The sequence below is a fragment of the Nelusetta ayraudi genome, unplaced genomic scaffold, assembly GCF_046127955.1.
Source record: "Nelusetta ayraudi isolate G7.1 ecotype Tasmania unplaced genomic scaffold, CSIRO-AGI_Nayr_v1 ptg000018l, whole genome shotgun sequence".
NCBI classification, from domain to species: Eukaryota; Metazoa; Chordata; class Actinopteri; order Tetraodontiformes; family Monacanthidae; genus Nelusetta; species Nelusetta ayraudi.
Genome location: NW_027466068.1, coordinates 2,888,994 through 2,913,033, shown reverse-complemented (window position 1 = coordinate 2,913,033; position 24,040 = coordinate 2,888,994). Strand labels below are relative to the sequence as shown.

The window sequence follows — 24,040 nt, the reverse complement described above, 5'->3', positions numbered from 1 at the left end:
ATTATTAGGGACTGAGCCCGCGGAAGACCAGTTCCAAAACGACTTGTGAAAGACCCTATTGTATTTGCTATGTTTCTTATTATTCTTCCTACACGGCTTCTCGCCCCATTTTGACCCCCTTAACCTATACCAAAAGTCTTGCAAACTTCCGTGCAGGTCAGACCTGCTAAAAAAAATTATTAATTTAAAGGAAATTTTCAAATTGGCTCAATAGCGCCACCTACAGAAGCCAAAACAAAAATACTGCTATAAAATATTCAACGCAAGTCATGGAGATATGGGACTAAGACCCACGTGTTCAATCAATCCATACCTACTTTTTTAATAAATATACTCCCATTAGCCAAACCAAACCGGAAGTGAGCTAATTTGACTTGTTTGAAACTAGGTCAGAAGGGATTGCGCCTGAAACTGTAAGTGCTACGGCCTCGAAATTTGAGTAGGACAGAGATGCGACCGTCCCGACAAAAACTTATTCGCTCGATTGGTTTCATTTCCATCGTTTCAAAATGTACGCATTTTTCACCTTTTTTTTATACTCATTTTGATGCCCTTCCCAGACACCAAAACTCACAAAATATTTTTATGCAGTTCAGAAGTTCCCCAAAATTTGAGTTCGTACAAAAAAAAAAAAAAGATTCTCAATAGCGCCCCCTAGAGCCATTGAAGAGTGTTTACCCCATTGTGACCCACTTAAAATTCTTTGATTTCAACAAAACTTTGGTCACATGTGGAGGCGGATGAAATCTTTCTGTGATGTAAAGCAAAAGAGTGCCACCTACAGGTTGAGATGTGGAAGCAAGCACTTCAAAACACTTCAAAAATCATAACTCTCCCTAGGAACGTAGTAGCGACCCGGGACCAAAACCCACGCGTTCCTATCTTCTATACGAACATTTCGTACACTCTAACAAACGAAGAATTCCAAACAGGAAGTGAGATATTTCCATTTGTTTGCACCTCCTCCAAATGGGACTCTCAGTTCATTAACCGGTCACGCCTACACTGTTATTCTGACCGAGTAAAACTTGATACAGTTAGATTCCTTGAGACTTTGGCTAAACAATGATGCCAATATCTTTCCTGTAGATACAGAAATGGCAGAGGTGGATGCATTTGTTTTCCAGATTTCAAATACCTACATTTCAGGAAAAAAAACTTAAATGGCCGTAGCGCCCCCTAGGAACGTCGAAAATTCGTGCAACAAAAACCAATGCGTTCCTCTCTTCAAGAAGAACATTTCGCACGCTCTAATAAATATGGATTTCCAAACAGAAAAAAAGATATTTCAACTTGCTTAAATTAAAGTGGAAACATGTACTGTCCGTTTCTTCACTGACCACGCCTACACCGTTATTCACACAGTGGATTAAGTGACAATTAGATTCCTGAAGCCCTGAGCTAAAAAAAAAAATGATACCAATACCTTTCATGTAGAGGCAGAAATGGCCCCGTGCTTAGCATTCCCCCCCCCCACCTATTTGTAAAAGGCAATTTCACAGCCGTACTTTCACTTCGTTGTCAGTGGCGATAGAAACTCGTGACGCCTCATTCGCTGCCACGTCTACACCTTTATTACGTGAAGCCCGTAGCTCCAAGGTGATACCAATATCTTTCATGTAGACTCAGAAATGGCCGAGTAAATAGCCTTTTTCCCCACGCCTCCCCAGATTGGAGGAAGCTCTCCTCGTTTGATGTCCCCACGGAGATTACTGTGGTCAAGTGAGCCGTCGTTCGTCTTCGCGCAGTCAAGCCAGCCGCTTCTACATTTTCAGAGCGCCTGCGTTGCCGAACGTACGGCGAGTGAGTCCACTGAGAAAGTCAGCGGTAGTTCAATGCTGAGCGAGACACTTCCGGTTTTTCAAAATAACAGACAATGCCGATCGAGGAAGGAAACAAACAAATGAGTATGACAGGTTGTGAATAGATTTGCACTGCAACAAAGGGCTAAGCAATTTTTTTTGCAAAATGCTGTCTTACCTTTATGACAGTTGCAATGACAGAATAGATGATTAGATGAAACATAATTTGTTTCCACATTATGAAAACAAATCACATCGCTCATACAACTACATATGTGAGCTGAAAGTGAGCACAGTCAACTGTTTGTCTCTTCTCTTTTTTTGGGGGGGATTGAAAGGATGCCTGTAACATTCAGTATGGTATACTGAAAACTTTAGGGCTTAATATATCCAAAATGACACAGTAATCAATCACATTTAGAAATCAAATGTTTCTAAATGTGATTGTGACATTTAGAAACAGTCGTGGGGCATCGGCGGGTTTCGGGCGAAATCGCCAGGCGTTGCAGAGCGTAGGCGGGTGTCGGGGGCTCGTGGCCAGGTGGCAGACATCGCGGCAGGCGGTGGCAAGGTGGGCTCAGTCCCTTGAATGCTGCTTGCAGCTTTAATATTATAGTTGCTGTTGCTTGACCTGTGGCTTCTTGGACTCTCACTTATGCAAAATGATCAATTATTGTATTGTTTCAATAATGGCAAAAAAGAAAATCAGGTTTACTTTTCACTTAAGTACATTTCAGAACATCATATTTCTTACTTTGACTTGACTAAAGGGGTTTAATTAGTATCTGTGCTTTTACTTAAAGGGGACCTATGATGCTTTTCCACTTTTCTGAGCTCTAAATACTGTTACAATGTTGAATCCTAGTGTGAAATGATGCCAAATTGTCAAATAATGAGGTTCATACATTTGGACGTGAGCCCTGCAAGTTGTTGGGCATGGTTCTGAATGCTCTGTTTCACTGAGTTTTTTCTAACATTGGGATTACATTGACGTCAATGTGTGCCGGATTTCCACACTCAGGCATACTCTCGGACTGGTTCCGCCCTCCCCGCTCTGCCCCAGAAGTTTATTCGGTGTGAGGGAATTAAAAAAAAAAAAAAAAACGAGCGACTACCGAAGCACCAAGGACCACAACCGTCAGAGTGGAACGAACGGAGAACAGGTTTGTTCAGCCTAATGCGGATGTGATGGAACGCCGGCCCTGTGGGCAACGGGAGGGAGACGGGCTCGACTCGGCCGGTGGACGATGAGAGAATAGTCAGTGAGGACTTTGAGTGTATTGTGACCTCAAGGAACTTTAGATTTAAGACTATTTGCAAAGTACAACTGCTGAATCGTGTTGATGAACTGTTAGCCACCACTGCTAACTTCGTGCTCTGCTTGTGTGCTGTTTTCACTGGCAGCGAAACTGAAGAGGCAGCGAGTCACAAGTTTCGCCTCTTGTAGTGATTTTTACAGTGCTGGCGTGTTAACATCGGTTGTATAGAGCTCTTCCTGCTTTGTGCTTTGTGTGGACTTAAGTTGTGCAGATATTCTTGTCTAATAATAAACGACTCTATGACTCAAGTGATCGTTTCAGCGTCCATATTTTCTCTGCTAGGACAGTGTTTTGATACAAGTCAATGGTATGAAGCAAAATCAATCTAAGCCCTATTAAAATGTCTTGCAAAAGACCAAAACAAAAACACGGTCAGTACACAAAGTAAAATATGGTTCCGGGGACACGGAAGGCACAAAAACGTCCAGGGACCTTCGGTCCGCCTTGCAGCCGTAACTCAGCCCACACTGGGTCCGTATGAAGCTGGATTAGCCAGTACACTACTGCTAAAGGGGTGAAACCTTCCCGACGGTAAATGTTTAAATTGTGACGTTTCATAAAGTTTGCCGTTGACTTTCAACTGCCGCACCGGCAAACTGAGGAAGTGAGGCTCAGCAGCGACGAAGAGTGTGACCAATCACAGTGGACTGGGCTGGGCGGGAGGCGTACACTGAGGAGGCCGGGGGTGGAGTGAAGTAAAATAGACCGTTTTAACAGGATGCAGGAAATACGAGGAAGCGAAGCAGCGAGATACACAGATCTACAAAGCTTTCAGTGCGGGGAATCGTGTGTTGCTGCTCTGGAGGGGCCAGAACTCAAATACAAATCCCTAAAAATTAGTTTAATAGGTCACCTTTGAATACAGTTTAGGAATATTTTGTACATCAATCGCAATCATGTCACAAACCTCAGATCAGTATGTACTTTTTTCTTTTTTTTTTAACGGAGTCTGTACCCAATCAGCTTCCTTTATGGAACAAGAGGGGAAATGTATGAGATCGGTTCCAAGCTGCTCTAGAAAACCAGAGAAGAAGACAGGGACAAAGGAGCTCTTATGAGTTGGAGACAATGGCGGCGGCTAAAGAGATTAGCCCCAACGCTGCTATAGCAACATTTCCATCGGAGCTCAACTCCAATTTGTTCTTCAAAAACACCCCCAAAAAAATCTGAGTTTGCGACACTAATTGGAGCGTGTGTGGCAAACCTTTTTTCTTTTTCTTTTTCTTTTGGATGGAGCTCAACTTTGTCGTGTTGTTGTCAACTGTTTGCGAGCCGAAACACCGGAGTAGTTGGGCTGCACTTTGCACTCTGCCCCTTCAAACCCCTTCACCTTCCTCTTCCTCTTCCTCTGCACCCGCATGGCTGAGCTTCCTCCCCTTGACTGGCAGACCGGCTCCTGCTGCATAAACAGCAAAGGACGACTCAAGAGCAGAGAGTAAATGTCACTCTGCCTTCGCCGTGTACACCAGTGATCTTCATCATTGTCATTGTCATCCTTACCTTTATTGCATCATGGGAAAGGTCGACTGGAGGTCATTGACTGTGTGGTGTGTCGTGTGCCTGCGACGACTTTCCTGCTCTGTCTCTGACTCTGTCTCAGATTCTCCTTCTTCTTCATCATCTTCATCATCTATCACAGGCTGAAACTCATCCTCATCATTTCCCTCATCTGACAGCTCCAGATCAGAATCTCCTTCTACTATTTTGTACAGAATCTGATTTCAGATGTAAAATTATTGTTATTTACATGTTAATGAACAAGAATATATATAATTATCATGGTAAAAATAGCAACAGATAAGGAATATTTGACTTAACTCTCCTCTTTGCGTAAAATGTGGTTGTTGTTATGGCAGCCATCTTGGATAAAGGCAAAGTTCCCAGCATGCAAACCCAACACATGAGACATCACTGGAAAGCGCAGGATGTCCTCTACAGAGTACTATAGGGCTTGATAGGGTAACTCCAAATATTTAAGGAAAATACAGGTGAACAAAATGTCCATCATAAAGGACATAAGTGAATGGGCTGGGATATATACATATATATATATATATATATATGTATATATATATATATATATATATATATATATATATATATATATATATATATGTATATATATATATATATATATATATATATATATATATATATATATATATATATATGTATATATATATATATATATACATACATACATATATACATATATACATATGTATATATGTACAATAATTCCCTTGTCAAGCTGCAATGCATATTTTCTCCTGGGGATAAATCTGTCTATCGATATGTCCATTTTTAAATGAAATGGCCAAGACAACATATTCACTTTATTCTTGAGTTTGTTTACCAACGTCCATCGTTGGCAGGATGGATAGGAGAGTCTGTCATGAAGGGAGGGAGGGAGAGAGAAAGACAGAGAGTGAGAGCATGGGCGAGTGTCAAAGCCCCGCCCCCCGGCTTGTAGCCCCGTCCCCCGCACTTTGACGTCACATGCTGAGGGACACAAAACCGCGGTGCTCAGCTGAGCTGCTCACTCGGCTCCTCACACACTCTCTTTCCAGCACGCACGTTCTCGCTCACCCCCACCTCCACGCCCCACGCCCCTACCCCCTCCTTCAACAGGATGCTCTCACTGCCACCTGCTTAGCCGTGAGCCCAGTAGAGCCAGAGGAGGAAGAGGAGGAAGAGGGTGAGGAGGATCGCACGGCTGCACATCGTCATTCCGTCATCATCAACAACTCCAGGAACCTGCTGGGGGGAGGAGGAGGGCGAGAGAGGGGCGGGAGAGGAGGGGCAAAAGAGGAGGGGTCTCCTCCACTCCTTTGGACTAGAACCTGATCCGACTCCTGGGAGGGACTCCCAGTATTTCATTTTATTTTTTTCCTTTTTCCTTCGGAGCTGCAAACAGGGGTAAGAGAGCGAGAGAGAGAGAGCGAGAGAGAGAGAGAGAGACAGAGGCGCACTGCGACCCTCTCCCCCAAAAAACAGCAGATGTGAGGGACGAGGCGGAAAATAAAGAGAGAAAGACAATCACCCTGTGCCCCCACTCCCTCCCTCCTACCCCTCCTCGTCCAGGAGAACAATAGCATCCAACTGGGCTCCTTTATCTTCTTTTTTATTTTATTTTCGGGTGGAGTGTCAGCTTTTGTCAGGCTGCACTGAGAGACCCAAAGCAGACACACACTCTGACACACTGACCCGCAGCTGTGAGTGGAGCAGCAGCAGCAGGAGGAAGAGGAGGAGCAGCAGGAAAAGCAGCAGGAGCAGCAGCAGCAAAAGGAGCAGCAGCAGTAGCAGAAGCTGCAGCAGTGAAACAACAAGTTGCCTTGTGTGTGACTCTTCTCTTTCAGGACAGCTCATCCTCCTAAACCTTCTCCTCCTCCTGGAGCTGCTCAGAAGATGCAGCAGATACAGCCCCGGTGTTCTCTGCTGCCCCTGCTCAGCCCCCTCGGCCCCATGCCGTCCCTCAGTGGGTCTCAGGGCAGTAGCAACTGCAGCAGCAGCAGCGGTGACCTGCAGCAGCTGGAGGAGAAGCTGCTGTTTGAGAAGTTCTGGAAGGGGACGTCCAAGGCTGTGGCCACACCTCGACCAGAAAGCATCATTGTGGCCAGCATCACCTCCCGCAGGAGGCCCAGCGAGTGAGTCTATCACCTCCACTGTGCTGCTTTAAGTTTTCTGCAATCAGGTTCTTGACTGAGCTGTGTGAGTGTGTGGGTGTGTGTGTGTGTGCGCGCGTGCGTGCGTTTTGATGCTGTGTTGTGGTTGCTGGTTATTTTGCTTTGCATTCACACATCCGACAAAAACAACAGGTCACGTTTTTGACAGTACTTTCTCAATCCCAACCCAGATCGAGGTGCAAAAATCCATATCATCGTCATCGTCATCGTCATCGCCATCGTCATCATCATCATCATCATCATCATCATCATCATCACCACCACCATCTAAAAAGTCATTTGCAGGATGTGTCGTCTCACTCGAACCCTGTTTATTTGGCCGCTGCTGCTCAGAGAGGCGCTCTGTTAATTGGGTCCCGGTTGGATCACGTGACATCCTTAGTGACACGCTCGCCCTCTGCCCCCACCCTCCCTCTCTCCGTCTCTCTCTCTCTCTCTCTCTTTCCTGTCCCTTTATCCACCTGACTTGAAGAAGAGGTGCAGCTGCTCCTGCTGCTCCTCCTCCTTTCCCTGTGGTTCTGACCTCCTCTTTGCTCCTCCCTCTCTTCTTTGGTCTGATTCTTGCACCTGCTGCCAATATTTGTCAAACACGACGCACGGCAGCAGGAGATGGCTCACGGTCATTAGTGTGTGTGTGTGTGTGTGTGTGTAAGGGTGCACAGAGGAAACGATCCAACAGGTTAGACTTTTTTCTCCTCCACGCTGTGCGGGGTATTAAAAGGACGTAACTTTCTGGCTGACCTTTAAATGTCGTTGACAGCCGCCATGCACTGTGTGATGTGAAATTAACTGTTAATAAGGATTAAAATGGCCCATTTCACCCCACACAGAGACACTGGAGCAGCATTGTGTGTCTTTAATGGTGTTTCTATTACAGCTGCAGGTCACGCTGCACATGACCCGCAGCTTATTTTTTGTTTGTGGGGTAGAATGTTCTCGCCCTAAACTTTGCCTCCAATTCTAATGTAGTTGTCTCCCCACTTTTTTCCCCCAGTGAGGGCAAGTAGGCGCAGAGCTCATGGAGAGAAATAGAAACAATAGCAAAAAAAATTAAACCACAAAACAGAGAAATGTGACGATGCGATGACAGTGGTTGGCTGTCTGCTGCCTTTTTTTTAGACCGAGATGCTCTAGGGAGGCTGGAGCTGCCTCTTCCACTCCGGGCTGTCTGAGGAAGGGAGGTGGAGGAGGTGGAGGAGGAGGAAGAAGAGGAGGAAGAGCTTCACCTCAAGTGGCTATTCCTCTCTGAGGGCTCCGTCATCGTGACCGTGACCAGGATGGCGGCACAGTAAGAGCAGCAGCAGTAACAGCCGCAGCACCAACAACAGAAGTCAGTGAGAGTCTCCAGGAAGAAGAGACATCTTGCCGCTGATTTGAGAACCAACTCTGGCAGGTTGTGTGGGTTCGTTCAGCAGTGGAATCTATTCTAGTTGACTTTGGGCTGATGCGATGTCGTTGTTCCAGGTTCTCCATCGTTCCAGAGGATATTTCCTCATCCTGCCTCCTTCATTTCACAAACAGTTTCTGACCGTCGTGTGTCTGTAGCCGCTCCATGTCGAGCTCCTCATCATGACAAGGAGCTCATCCGTTGCTCCCACTGTGTCTCCTTGAGAACACATAGCAGGTTTTTGCTTGAGACTGTAATCAGCGGGCTAAATGTGAGCAGGATGGATGCAGCAGGCGACTTGGACTTCCTTCCTTCCTTCTTTGCTTCCTTCCTTCCTTCCTTCCTTCTTCCCTTCCTTTCTTCCTCCCTTTGCTCCCACCCTTCATTACGTTCTCTTATTTTTTCAGGAGTTTTCTTTCCGCAGACAGAAACGCTGAGATGGTCAGAACAGAATAGAACTCGTGGCCTCGAGCTCAACGGGAAACATCATTATTCACAAAAGAGGACTCAGGCTTCATGAGCAGTGTCGGTTGCGGGGGGTTGGGAGGAGGGTGAGCTGAGAGGGAGAGACGAGTCCAGAGACACACAGTGGAATAGTGAAGGGGTGGGGGTGGGGGTGGGGGTGGGAGTCATGTTCAGTCAGCACAGGGTTTTTTTTTTTTTCTGTGTTTGTCCTGGTTGCTTCTTTATGTCCTCCTCCTCTTTCTCCCTCCTCCTTCTCCCCTTCTCTCGCATCACCCCCCCCCCCCTCCCCCTCCACCCCCCCGTCTTGACTCTGAATCAAAGTGCTGGAGGGGCTGTGAGCCACTGAGGAGTAATTAGAGTTTTGTTCCCCCCACAACCACCACTGTCTCCTGCGCCCCAGGCAAGTTGCACCGTGGAGGGGAGGAGCTCGCTGACTGCCACTCACTCCGCCCCTCCATCACTAAAAAAACCCACAACAACCCTGTTGAAGGGTGTGTGTGTGTGCGCGTGTGTGTGTGTGTGTGCAGACATTCTGAACTCCTTGCTGTCATGCAAGTGTGTGTCCTGTTTCTCTACCTGCAGCAGGACGTGTGTGTGTGTGTGTGTGTGTGCTTGTGTATAAGTGTGTGTGTGCTTGTGTATGAGTGTGTGTGTGCTTGTGTATGAGTGTGTGCCGTGTTAGTGGGGTTCTTCTCCAACTCTGTGGCAGATGGGAGGCTGGAGTGAATACAACAGAGGAGTGAGTGAGTGAATGAGTGTGTGTGTGTATTTCTTGCCCCTTACCACAGCAAAGAATGCAGGAAAATCAAACAGGTGAAGGAGAAACATGAAAAGATCTTGTCATGCTTTAGAAGCTGTTGTTGTGATTTCTGATGGAGCATCATTGATGCGCTGATGACATCACTGATTACATCACTGATGACATCACTCAGTGGCGTAAGATCCAGCGTGAGTGTCAAAGCTTTGCTAGGGCATCAGTTAAGGGTGGCTGAGTCGTGTGATAGACGTCAAAACAAAAGTGTGTGTCTCTCAGCCCTTTTGTGCTGTTTCCCTGTCAGACGTGTTGAACTGGTGCAGCTCCGTTGCTCGTCCCTCAGCTGGGCTTTGATCGTGATGCAGCTCCAGGCCGGTGGAATCTGGCAACATGAAATAGATGTCAGCTAAACTGTGAACATATTCACCCAGAATGAATATGTGAATATGTGAAGAATAAGTCCATCATCATTTTGCTTCTTATGCTCCATTTCTTCCTCACACAGTTGTGCAAATAAGGATTTGGTGATGTCACAAAGGGCACTCGTGCCTCACTCGAGGTCAGTGATTTTGTCATCTTGGCCCTGCCCACTGAGGCTGTCTTGACAGAGGTAGACGGCAGGGAGCTGTAAACACAGGGCTAACACTGTCACACAGGGAATCTCCAAGTCTGACATGGAACATCTGATGGAAACACCTCCAGTCTGAAACCAGACAAAAGGAGTTTTTCTCCGCATTGTTCTTCGCTGTGCTCGAGGCACACGCGTCTCTTTGCCCTGAAGCTCCTGAGACCCGAACCAAGTTCGTGAAACTAGTGTGAGTCTGAGAAGGAAAGAGAAGGAAAGAAAAACAAAAAAACAAAACAAGATATAGACTTGTCAACCAAGCCCATGTTGGATCCTTCCTCCTCCTGTGCCTCCTCCCCCTGCCCCTCCTTGTCCTCCTCCTCCTGCTCCTCTTCCTCATCCCTCTCCTCCACCTCCTTCCCCTCCTCCTGCTCCTTTTCCCCTTCTGTTAAGTTCAAACGAAGCTGGGCCCACAATGCAGTGTGAACAAAGTAGATTTATTATCTGAAAAGGTTTTATTTATTTTTTATTGTGTAATATGACATTGCAGTGACAATACGGGACAGACAAGCAAGGTGTGAACAACAATCAACAATTTGTGGTTTTGTGTGTGTGTGTGTGTGTGTGTGTGTGTTTGTGTGTGTGCTTGTGTATGAGTGTGTGCGATTTGAGAGTATGAAAAACTAATTATCAATATTATAATTGTCATGTTTTTTAACTAAAAAACAATAAATTATGATCACTATGGGAGTGAAGGTAACAATGGGCTGTCGTGATTGATGTGGTAATAGATTGTTGTTTGTATTTTCCAAGGAGATGTAGTCAATGAGCAGGTTTTTCCAGTGTATGATGTGTATGGAGTTCTGAGACTTCCAGTTCCTGAGGAGTTTTCTTGGCAACAGTCAGCGCCACTAGAAGTGAAAGCGCGCGTGTTCTGTCTCCTCCTCCCCCTCCTCTTACTCCACCTTCTCCTCTTCCTCTTCCTGCTCTTCCTCCTCCTCCTCCATGACTATGACAAACATGATTTAGTTTTGGATGAGGTGTTTGTCTCTCCGTGTCCCGGCTGCTGCTGCTGCTGCTGCTCTGAGTGTCTCCAACTGACTCCCACACCTCCTCCCCTTCTCTCCCTCCTCTTCCTCCTACTCCTGCTCCCCCTCCCCCCCCACCCTCCCACCCTCCGCCTTGCAGCATCACCTCGCTGTGCGTTGACTTGTCCTCTTTGTGTCGACGGCAGATCCCTCTCTCGCATGCTGACTGGAACTGGGGACGACAAGTCCGTACCTAACATGGATTCATGTCCGATATTGATTCCCACAAAACAAATTTAAAAAAAACAAATAGTGACTCAAACGCTGCAGGCAGCAGCAGCAGCAGCCGTCTCTGCATTTGAAACAGGACAATATAGGAGGTGTATTCATATGTACTGTATCTACACAGATTTTCTCTCTAAATTTATGCATAGCTAGTCATTTAAATTCCAGTTTTGTCTTGAAATATAACACAAGACTGTCAAAATCAAAGGAAATGACTCAACACAAATGTGTAGCACATAATTCAGTTGTTATGCAAGTTTCACTTAAAACTTCTCTTCTGTGACAATGACTAATTAAATAATATTAATGTGGTTTTTTTTTTTACATACAAAAATATGACTCAGTTTAAACTGAAGCCAAAAAAAGCTGTTACAAGTGAAAGGAAAAAAAAAAAAAAAGCTAGTTCAAGCTACTGTAGATCAGCTATTATTTTGGGGAAATGCAAATTAAATTGCAGAAGGCCATTAGAAGGCAAGGATTTATTTCACCAATAGAGGGAAACAAAAAACATTTGATCTGGTCACACGGCCACATTCACCAGTGCAGGAAGTCTCTGCTCAAAAAATAATGAAGGGTTTCTGGAACAGACTGAAGCAGAAACAAGCAGCGGGATGATTTTAGCTTCAGGAAATTGGATCAAATCGAGCAAACTGATCTGTTTTTTGTTTACAGAGTAGCACAAAAGAAAACAACCAAAAAACTGGCAATTACTGAATAAATCCCATAACAGCAGTGAATAAATATTGATGTTTATTGATACATCAATATGCAATATTTACCAGATAATTGAGCCTGTTAATAGTCTTAGGAGGTCTCAAAGCCGTATGGAACATTTTATTGCTCCCTAGCTTTAATATTAAAGTCTGATGTTTGTTTTCCAGTTATGCAGCACTGACACTCATCTCATTTCATTCACATTTCAGACACTTACTAAAACATCTGGATGAGGATAAGACAGCGGTGTCAAACTCATTTTCACTGTTAAATAATTTACAAATATCATGTAGATGGAAAAATATATGTTCAGCTTATTGCCTTGTTATTGTAACAAATCCTTTCAATTTATCAGGTTAAGGAACCCAAACCCACACTAGTCCATCAATCAACAAGCAAAACTATTTATATAAATAACAAAAAAACATGTCTGCATGAACAAATAAAGCGATAAACACATAACAAAGCATTATGTGTAATTAACCCAAAACAAGGATTATCTCAGTTTGTAGCTATATTGTCAAGTTCGGGTTGAAGCTGAGGAGGTGATGCTGCCTGTCCTCGAACACGGCAAGTTCGCGGCTGCGCAGCAGATCGCACTGCAGACGCTTCACGCCACACCAGAAGCTACCGCGTCAATCGCAGCAGGTAGAATCGTTCAGGCAGGAAGTCAATGATGTGAAAACACGGTGGATCTGGATGATTTAAATCATAATATACAATGCACTGGATTTTACTGTGAAACGTCAACAGTATGCATCGGCTTCAACACTGTTCAGTTTGGCCGTCAAACAATAAAGCAGATTTCACTTTGAATCTGAACCTATGATGAACACAATGCTTAAGTATACTTTAAATACCTGCATTTTGTGCGATACCAGCAGTTTGGTTGATTATTATTTGTCTTTTTTACACTCAGCGATACTTCGAGACACAGTTGGGAGGGGCAAACAAGTTTTGTTTCACTGTTGTTTTCTTTAAATACATACAAAAGTACCTGGGTTGTTGCGCGATATTGCAAGCCCGGCTCCTTGACTTGCGAACATGAAGGTGAAGACACGCCACATATACTGATGGTGTTTGTGTTGTAGTCCCGCCCCTTTGCTGTTAACTCTCGTGTGTATGGATTTTTTTTTTTTTTTTTTTAACGTGCTACTAAGTAGCAGCTGTTGGTTCTGCCAGTTAGGAAGCGTACTTGTTGGATCCGCTCAGGATTTACATGATTTTTATGAGACTGACATGAACTGAAGTAGGACAAGCGGGACTGATGGTAACGTTGTTGTAGTGTATTTCCTCGCCACTAGGGGCTGCGAAATTGTACACCTAATGAATACTTAGTTCCACGTGAAAAGTCTGTCAAGTCTAAAGTCGATGCCGGATTGACGAATTGACGAATGTATGTGCTTAATTAAATTATTACTGAATAACTGAATTTAATTGGCTTGTTGTGTTGTGTCTCAACTAAATTTTAGTTCTGCGCTAAGCAATTTATAAACGCTTATCTTAATAACAACATTAAAAAGTTTTAACAGCTTTGCAAGTCGACAGAGACGTCCGTGTTTAATGAGCGAGTGAAGGAATCTGTCGTGGTTTCACTCAGACATTTTCTGCTCCACTGAGAGCCAGGTGTGTTTGATCAGGGTTGTTGTTTTTTTATGCCTGAGTTACTTTATTTCCACAATTCTAACGCCCGCTTCCTTTCAGCGTCCATGTTAACTAATGTTGTCGTTCACACCAGACGCGAAGCGGTTCGCACCATGCATTTATCTATCTGCTCTGTTTTGTGTGTGAGCCTTGCCCGATGCGTATTAATTGGACAGGAATAGATTTTAAATAAAGCAATTTTCAAAATAAAATACCACTAATTACAAATTAGATCATATTTGTGTATGTTATATTTGTCAGTATTTTGTATCAGAGTGCGAAAGACATGAAACACACACACACATGCAAAAGTGAGCAACGGAGTGGGCTGGCTACGGGGCGGGAGTTTGGGGTTTTGGGTGTCACGAACAAACAGGAAAAGAGGAATAGAGAAGAGGCAGAGAGGGTTTGTTGTGAAGTCAACATGGACGATGTAAAATTGATCTTGGAAGTGGAGAAGTAGTGTCTGAATTGGCGTAAACAGCAGCTGAGCGGAAGCGCTTGTCGACCGCTGCGAAGCCGCGTGCATCTGGTGTGAACAAAAGGGCTGCGGCTCGTGTGCAATTTTTGCAGGCGTGTAGCTTCGCGGCTCTTCTGCGTCCGGTGTGAACCGGGGTGCAAAATTATTCTGTTGGTCTTGTGTAAAGGTTTACACCCTTGTTACTTGTGATTTTAATTGTTGGTGTAAAAATCCAGAGCGAAGTGGAATGGAACGGTGCCGTTCTGCACCTGCTTCCCCAAATTCTATTTCAAAATTGAGTGCAGTGACATTTGGTGAAGACTCGTGACATTTAAGTCCATTAGCACAGAAAATTCTCTACCTGTGTGTTTGTGGGTGTGTGTGTGTGTGTGTGTGTGTGGGTGCTGGGGAGGGAAGGGAGGAAGTGGTAAATTAAGGTCAGGTCGGGATTGTTTTGTGGGGTGGGGGGATGGGGGGGTGGGGGGGGTTGAAAGTGTACATGTCAAACCGCTGCTGCTCGGCAAGACACGTGCATTTGATTGTGAGTCCGTCATAGTGACCAGCTTTGCTCTTTCAAACCTCATTGTCTCTGGTGACCTGTCTGTTGTCTTCTGGCCGCTCAGTTTCTTTCTATCGAAGTGACTGAAAAACAGACACTGCCGGGGAAAAAAAATGATGTTTTCATCCAAGCTTCCTCGTAAGACGAAACCAAATGCAGACGGATCAGCAACAGACGCGTTTTCACTCAGAAATCACTGACACGAGTCCTACGTGATGTGTTCCTTCATTATGTGAGGGAAACAGCTTGAAAACAGCCTATAAGGACAAGAAAAGACAGTGTGGGGGGGGGGGAAAATCTGCATTAAACAAAACAAAACAAAAAAAGCCTGTGACTGCGGTACAGTCGGGTGTATGTGGAGACTGTGTGGAGAAGATGAGCCTGAGACGGAGAGAAGGAAAGAACAAAGAGACTGTGATTGACATTTCAGGCCTTCGGGGGGGCAGCGGTGGTTATTACATTCTACTGAATATCACATCCCAGCGCATGAATAGCAATCTTTTGCCGAGTCTGGGCAAAAGAGAATTAAATTACATGTAGACATGCAATGTTCAAGATGGAGTAAAGTCATGAGAAGAGGAGTGGGGCAGTGGAGGTGCTGGCCTGATCTTCGGCGGTCGGACGACGGCGCTGGGGCCCAACAGCCAATTGTGTGGCAGCCAAAGTTGTTCAAAGCAAGCGTCAGAATGGAGAGGAAATGTTTTTTTGTTGTTGTTTGTTGAGGAAGAGGAAATATTTATTGAGTGGCGGTTGGTGTGGAGAAAAATGCCAATAATATAATAATATTGGGTGGTCACATTTTAGATTGCAGCGCTAACCCTCCCTTTGCCGAGGTTGCCAGTGAACTACGTTGGCTTGTGCACCCAAACCTAGATACCTCATCCGCCTTCTTCTACGTTGGTTTATTTAAGGGCGACAGTGTTCTGAAAATAAGACTTCTGAATCTTCTCAAATAAAGTCAAGCCAAGTTTATTTTAAGCGCAAAATCACCCCAGTTATCTCTTTTAAAGACACTGCAGCATTTACTTTAACACTTTTCCTATTTTCCCCCAGGGTGAACAGTTTTTAGTTTCTCGGTTCCAAGTCTCAGTATCTAATAAGTTTCCAAAGACTGTTGAAATCATGTTTTTTGTCGACAATTTTTCAGGTTCTTGCTTTCTGATTGTTTGCTAAGCAATGACTTTGAAGCCAAGACTTTACTGACTGTCTCGCCCTACTGCTACGTCCTCTCTCTGTCTTTCCACTAACAAAAGCAACAACATTAAGAATAAATTAATTATCCTCATTTCCACTGGCATGATGAGCTATAGTAGGGTGCAGGCCTACGTATGAATTTTTAAAAAAGGGTCTAAACTCAGCATGAAGAATAATCAAACCTGTAAACCTGTTCCTTCTCCTCTTCCTCTAAATGTAATACTGCTGCTTCCTGGTTGTCACTGCTCTCTCCCTTCTCACATGGGTTGGCAGATTCTGAGATGCTCATTTCGTTTGCACTGCCTCGCCCTATTGCTACCTCCTCTCTTTGTCTTGCCACAACAAAAACAACAAAATCAAGCAGAGATTAATTTGCACAGACATAATGAGCTGTGTACTGTAGGCCTGCACATGAATCGAAAGAGACAAGATTCTAAACTAGAGGTTGCACGAGACTTTTTTTTTGTAATCACTGTCATTTTGACAGTCATAAAAAAAATTGATATAATCCGTTTCTATATTACAAATTACTTAATTCCATTAAAAGATGACTGAAAGCCTTCAGATTTTAAATCATTGTGGAGAAAAAACAGTCCTGGGAATTCACAGTTAACATAATCCCTGGTCTAAAGCCAAAAGGAAATCAAACCTTCTTCTCCTCATAATCCTCCTGCTACCCGTGTTTGGCTTTCCTCTATGGGAAGAAAACAACACTATAGGGTTTGATAAAAATGAGCATATAAATCACACAAACTTGTTCTTGGGTAAGAGACAGAATGCACAGCACATAGATTCAAATCACATTTATCATATTCACTGTAATATTAAATGATTGGCCCCAGGAAAAGGTCCCAGAAGGGGGGGAAACTGTTGGAGATACTCTTTAATGTCACCTGCCTTGAATGTCAGAATTTTAACTTTAACTTTTTAACATCTTCACTTGTCTTTGTTGCCTGATGAGTCCTGTTGGTGAAAATAATATAGCTGCGTGAAGAATATTTCATCATTAATAGTGGGAAGATATTTGAGACAAACTCTTGTCAACATTAACAGCACATATCTGTTCCACGTTTGCCACGCTCATAAATCCGAATGTAACGTGGCTGAATGACAAGTCCCGTGTTTTTGCAATCTACACAGCGAGAGATTAACGTGAATGTGAGTTCTCAGCGAGTTGGAAAACTACCTGTGTTGATATTGTGTATGCAACCTGTGGCGCGTCTGGTGACTTTTGTAGATAAAAAAAAAAAGAAAAAAAAAGCAATGACTGAGATTCGTGAGTTTTGATTTATTGCTCACCTTTGACTTTCTCCTTTTTGAAATACTCCCTGACATCACGTTGTCCAGCCGCTCGTTTGGCCAGGCTGATGTTGCAATCCTCTGGATCGCTCTTGCTGCAGCTCGTGCCGCTCCCTCCGGCATCAGGCATCAACAATCGAAAATAACAATCACGTTCCGTCATTGCATGTTTGGGGGATGGGAGAGGGGGGATGGCAGTTTAAAAGGGGGGCGGGGGGGGGGGGGGGGGGTGATTTTGATAGTGTTTATTTCAGGGTGGATGCCACCCCCCCCAACTTGACTACTGGGGGCGGGAGTGTTAATGTTGTTATTTCCAAGAAGTGGGAGGTGCCACGAGGAAAAAAACACATATAATTGGAATTATTGATTTGAATTGTGTGTCCTACAAAATACATTCCCTAACATTTTATGTATAAAAATAAATGTATTTTAAAATCTTTTTATTTTTCCAAGGGAAACTACCCACAAAGTCACAACCAAATCAAAACAGCTCTTTCCAGTTGTGAAATGCTGGTTCTTGGCCTTTGGAACTGGAAACACCAGTGTTAATCATGTAGCTACACAGGCCAACATTTCAGAGAGCCGTTTGGTAGACAGGAATTACAACCAGAGACTGGGTTTAAAATGTTCAATTTCACTGAGAGTCAGCCTGAGTTTTCAGGGGGGTTGGCGGGAGAGGGTAAAAAAAAAAAAATCACTTACATTGCATGATTCGTCCTGGCGAATGGAGGCCCTGAAGTGGGTGACGCTGTGCATTATTGAAATGCAAAGTCAACTCCTCATCTCCTGAATTAGATAATTTCAAGGCCGACTGACTGCTGCGTCTCAGAATTCTCCTCCATTTTTCATCCCTCCGCTCGCCCTTGCTGGCTGCAGGACAATCCGCCTCTCATAAGGCATTGCTGCCTCTTGCACACGACTTCATGGGGGTACGAGATGTTTCACTGGAACATGTTTGCTCCAACAGCTAAAATGCATTTTGCCGACATAGTAAACCTTTAGTTTGGGTGAAGAGCTTTGATGGATTAAATCCATAAATAAATAAATTATGAATTTATTATTTATTTATATTATTAAATAAGGTGACACAGTGGCGCAGTGGTTAGCGCTGCCACCTCACAGCAAGAAGGTCGTGGGTTCGATTCCGGGCCTGGGACCTTTCTGTGTGGAGTTTGCATGTTCTCCCTGTGTCTGCGTGGGTTCTCTCAGGGTTCTTCGGCTTCCTCCCACAGTCCAAAAACATGCATGTGAGGTCAATTGAACACTCTAAATTGTCTGTAGGTGTGCATGTGAGTGTGAATGGTTGTTTGTTTCTATGTGTCAAATAATCAGGAGAAACGGGAAACTTGAGCCACTCCCTTGAGCGAAGCAACCAGACCAGCGAGAATGAAAATCACGGAGAGGGTGATGTTGTGAAGCTGGATGAAATCATGCAGTTTTCACACCGTCCTTTCGCCAAATGTAAAAATATCACCAGCACCAGGGTCTATTTTTGTTGAGTGCTTCACTGGCAAACTAATGTCACTATTCCCATCCTGTATCAAGGGGGGGAAAAAAAGTGACGGGGGTGTCTAGTTAGCATTCAAAAATATGGATTGAGAATCACTTCTTACAGAGTGAGTAGCTCACCAGACAAACTTGCCTGGAAACAGCCGGTCTAGGGCGGGCTTTGAAGCCCAGACTCCCAGGTAATAGCCAATGCGCGCTTAACCATCCGGCCAAAGGGCGCATGATCACTTGGAGGCATAGTGACAGGACCGCCACTGTCACGCTAACGTTAACTGCTAAAGTTCTCATTGCAAATTAGCAGGCAGTTTTACACATCAGGCTAGGCCAGCACTAACAAGCAGCTATGGTGCTGTCAAAAAAAACAAAAACAAATAAAAAAAAAGTCAAGGGATTGAATTTCATGCTGTTGGTGTGTGCGAAAAAAGGCACTCCTTTACGGAATAGCTCTCCCTCATGGAGCCACAGGGCTGCAACAGATTAGCGAGGCAAAGCAAGGTGCCGTGATGGGCTGTGAAGAACTTAATCATGACCCGACAGGAAGGTAATTTTATTTCTGTCACATCCGCTCGACCTTAAAACAGTAAGCAAAGCGGGATATGAATGTAAATGTTGGAACAGGAACCGTTTGATTTAAATATAAGCACTCAACCTTGTGTTTTTGAATTTGCTTTATTCAACCCAAACTCCTGGAATACAAACTGCTTTAACACAAATCATTTGCAGGGGTGGGGGGGGAAAGCTGAGGATTGTTTTGAGTGCTTACAAAACAGGTGGCTAATACGGGGTTTCCGCGGGTCATTAAAAAGCATGAAAAGGCATTAAACCGATTTTGTGAAAATTCAGGCATGAAATGGCATTAAAAAGCTAATTGTAATTGTACTGCTAATCTAAATCTAATTTTGATCGGAAGAATAGCATAATGGTTGACAGGCGGAACCTTTTAATTGGCCATTTTTCAAGGCCAGTGCACCACGTCACAACACCGGATGCTTGTAAAGCTCCTGGTTCTTTAAACATGGCGCGCTTCAGGCGTTCTTCTTCTTCTTCTTCTCCTTCCGCATTCATGGACTAAACTTGCAGCACCACACCGGGCCTGGCATAGGTACTACATCATTTTCCAGCATATCCGTGTAAACGGCAATTTTTTTAGAAGATGGCTTTGTGTAAATGCGTTATTTTTTTTTCGAGAGAGAGAGTTTTCAAAAATGTGTGGTTTCAAAAAAATCCATCTCCGTGTAAACGGCTCCTTCAACATCATGGAGGAAGCAAAAATGTCTGCGGAGCGGGCAGAGGAGGAATTGGTTGGTAAAAGAAAAATTCAATGGCTGAGTAATTTGGAGATGGTTTGGATTCAGATTATCACATAAAAAAACAAAATAACGGTATTTTGTAAGGAGTGCCATAATTTTGCAACTGTTGATTTTTGTAGAAAAAATATCAGGATATATATATATCGTATATCGATATTCAGCCTACATATATTTTTAGTCCATATCGCCCAGGCCATAGCATGCAATTAGTTTAAAGTGGCATGAAAAAGGGCATTAAAAATATGAAATGAGAGTTGCTGAGACCTGCAGAAACCCTGTAATAAACCTGCTGTTAAAAATGTATTTACAGTCGATACATTTTTTCATCCTACACCTTTTTTTGAATTGCTCTTTGTGCAATTAAATCTTTGAGCAACGTCAAGACGATATGCTAGTGGCGCTAACAGCACAGTGAATTCAACTCAACAATGTGACGCTATGAACCGTTCATGCTGCAACGTAGCTGCAATACTCGCCATTCACTTTTGGGCTGACATTGGCTTGGTGTTTCCTGGTCTCCTGCTACTTGTGAACTGGCAAGCAGCGGGAGAACGACACCCCCCCCCCCAGAGGCGCCGTAATGTGGCTTTTTATCGAAGATGTGGCCGTGCTTTCACTCGACGGTAAAATAAAATTTTTCGTTGAGGTCTAAAAGAAAAAAAAAACAAACCCAAACATGAAACATTGCAGCTCGGTGCACTTTTCAAGCACAACCCAGCGGAGCTGCGGATCCGGTGCCACAGATCACACCACAAGCTGGAGTCACCGCCTCGGTCGACGCCCAGCGCCAAAGGCCGACGGCATGGGTGTTGTAGAATTCCCAGTGTGCTGCGTTCAGGAGCGACTGTTATTCCCAGCGACGTCCCGACGAGAAGCAATTAGACGGAACGGAGACGACAGTCAACGGCAGCGTCCCCTGTTTGTCATTGAATTCCCAACATTAGGATTGGACAGATTTTAGTGTCTTATTTCTCCTAATCTGAGTGGATGGGATTCCCTATTCATTTGTATTTGAAGAAGAATAGCCCTTTACCATCACATTGACCAAAATACAAGCAAAATTGCGTCTTCTTCTTCTTTTACTCACTGGCTTTCTGGTTGGGGACATTCGGTGTCTTTTGGACGAGGCTGACATCACTTTTTTTTTTTTTTAACATGTTTTTCCTTTTTTTATTTACATAATACTCTGTATTTGAAGATAGGACGCGACCATATATTGCTCTTCCGCGGCGACAGTGGCTTTGGATCTGCAGTGAGAAGCTGCTTTTATCCTGCCTCCTGTGAATTTGTTTTTTCCTGCAACTTGACAGGGACCACATTAAAAACAATAACAACCAAAAAAAAAAAAAAAAACACCCTGCTCAGCCTCACAAAGCAAGCCTTAAAAGAAAGATACAGACTCTGAGTGTGCCGTCAAATTCATCCACTAATTAAATGTATCTGGCAGCCATCAGGGTGACGTGGGGATATTCAGCCTGATTATAAGAAGAATAATTAATGTCAGTGGCAAACTGGCTCATTTAAGCGTATTCCAATCACTTCCCAGAGAAACCACGATGACGTCCCCCCCCCCCCCTCAGTTCTGCATCCATGAAAGAATTGCTTATCACACCGCCCCTGATTCATTTGAAAGACATGAAAGGCTGTCGCGATAGCCACGTAATTAAACTGTTATTTTGGGCCGTTCAATTTATACCGGGCTCTGTGGTGACGGCGGTGGCCATGTTGGAGAAAGAGAATTGCTTTTGTTTTGCGGGTTTCCTTTGATTCTGGAAACAGTCGAAGGGACAGAGCTGCCGCAGGAGGCTCAGCGCCGACTCACAGTTACATTCCATCCTCTCCAAAAAAACACTCCTCTATTTCTGAGGTCTCAGACTCCGTCACTGATTCTCATGGGAAAGAAAAAAAAATTGCCCTTTTTTTTGTCCCTGAATGTTTTTTTGTTACTTGGCGCTAATAGAAACAGAGACGATGGCTCAGAAACAGAAACTAAACGGCATCAAAGAGACCCTGAATGTCAGAACTCCTGGGGGGGGGGGGGGGGGGGGGGGTGGAGTAAACCCTCCTGTCAATCAGGGCGTCTGGTGTGCGACATGTGACATCCCTCAACAGCAGGTCAGCTGACCCTCAATGAGCTGCTTCCCAGTGACGGTGGTTGTGTTTTGTGTTTTTTTTTTTTTTTTTATGATTTCCGTAAAAAAAACTAGGAGCTGTCGGTCTTAATCCGCTTATGAGGCTCCTCATTTTTTTCTGCATCGCTCTTATTTAACCTCAAAATTCTTTAGAGAGAACAACGGCGAAACACAGGCAATGTCCATAAATTACAACCACCGGGGGCACTAACAAACGTGTGTGTGTGTGTGTGTGTGTGTGTGTGTGTGTGTGTGTGTGTGTGTGTGTGTGTTTTCAAATGCTTTAGTCTGCATCATAATGGTCCTGCAGGGTGTTTTTGGAATTATGGTTTTTGCTCTCCCAGAATTCCCCTCTGCTCCTCTGCTGATCCACATATTTACCCCCGCAGCCCCCTCCCTTATAAAGTCCTCCTCTCCTCCTTCTCCTCCACCTCTTTCTCCATCCCCTCTACCCCCTCTACCTTCTCCTCCACCGCCTCTTCCTGTTGAAGACGGGCTGTTGAGGTGGGAGATAAGGGGCCTGATTTGCTAAGTGGAAAAAGGAGCGGCAATAATCTGGCGTTGGGCCTTAATCTTAATCTTCCTTTATAAACTCCTCCAGCCTGACTGACTGACAGCCGCCAAGGTTGGACCATGTTAGATTAGCGAGAGGAGCCGGGGGAAGCGGTTAGTGTTAGCGTAGCATACTAGCCCTCAGGTCCTCACTGTGGATGGCAGCCCCTCGCTATCAGCTCTTAATCCTCGGGCCCGAGGACTCCTTCATCATCCCACGGGAGTGATATTGCGGCGAGCAGTGGTTTTTTTTTTTTTCTTTTTATCCCCTGCTTCTTTTCTCGCCGCTCGCCGCAAATGTGTTAGATTTTGCAGAATTCAAAGTCAAGCGGACCAATTTCCAGCTGCCAGAAAGAACAGAGGGGAAGATTTCCATCTAGCGTTGATTCATTGTGCATTGGAACGTATGATATGTTTCATGCAGAAAATTCTTATTCACTGATGAGCGCGGGGGCGGGCCGCCGTTGAGGGGGAATCTATTGAGGACGGGGGATGGGGTTTTTTTTTTGCGTTTATAGACGTCCTTTGACGTCTATCCTGCACACAACTGGCATCCTGAGAGATTACAGTCTAGAGTCAGGAAGTGTCTTAAAGCAGCGGCCCCCAACCTTTTTTGCACCATGGCCCGGTTTGATATGAGACGTTCCTACGGACCGGTTAGGGGTGGGGGGTGGAGGGAAGACTAAATGTAGCGCTAAAGTCGCGTTGAATTTTCAGCGGCGGGGGTGGGGGGTTAGTTGGAGATCGTGCTAAAGTCCCGCGGCCCGGTAGCACATGACCCATGGACCGGTACCGATCTGTGGGGACCCCTGTCTTAAAGGGCTGGTATGACAAGGAAAAAACTACAGTCCTGCTCTGAAGGTCCATTGCGTACAATTTGGCCATGATTGATGATTTTCATATTGGAAAAAGCTTTCTATAAATACATTACTAAAAGTGTATAATCTTGGGGTCTTGCTCCTACAGTAGTTAGCTGTCACCTTGCACTGCCATATTATTTATATTAGGTATCCAGGTTTGTGTGTGCAGGCCACTGTGGTTCACTGGCAAACATCGTGAGAGGGAGGGTGAGCGGTTCAATCTAAAATGTTACCACTTGATGCCGCTGTTTCTTCTATAAAGCTCCAAATATTACACACTGGACCTTGAAGTGTCCGAAGTGTAGGAATCACATCCCCGTGATGATGTGAACACGGCTCGAATTGTTTTGTCATCCTGGCCTCATGGCCGCAGGAGGCCACTCACCTCCTTCCAAACAGAGCCTAACCTAGCCCCTAACATAAAGAAAGAAAGAAAGAAAGAAAGAAAGAAAGAAATTGTGTTACACGGTTTTTGTGATCCAAAGGAAGACATTTCTGTTTGCATCTTAATTACTC

The 24,040-nt window shown here is 44.5% G+C and overlaps 2 protein-coding genes across 2 annotated transcripts in view; both read left to right on the top strand.

The window, feature by feature from the left end:
- suds3 (SDS3 homolog, SIN3A corepressor complex component) overlaps positions 1-22,363 on the top strand; it is a 141,858-nt gene extending 119,495 nt beyond the window's left edge. The window contains exon 13 of the mRNA XM_076025811.1: positions 22,328-22,363. The gene's annotated coding sequence lies outside the window, so the exon portion shown is untranslated. The remainder of the gene's footprint in view (positions 1-22,327) is intronic.
- srrm4 (serine/arginine repetitive matrix 4) overlaps positions 5,685-24,040 on the top strand; it is a 70,798-nt gene continuing 52,442 nt past the window's right edge. The window contains exon 1 of the mRNA XM_076025805.1: positions 5,685-6,768. Coding sequence (XP_075881920.1) covers positions 6,530-6,768 — 239 coding nt within the window. The 5' untranslated portion in view covers positions 5,685-6,529. The remainder of the gene's footprint in view (positions 6,769-24,040) is intronic.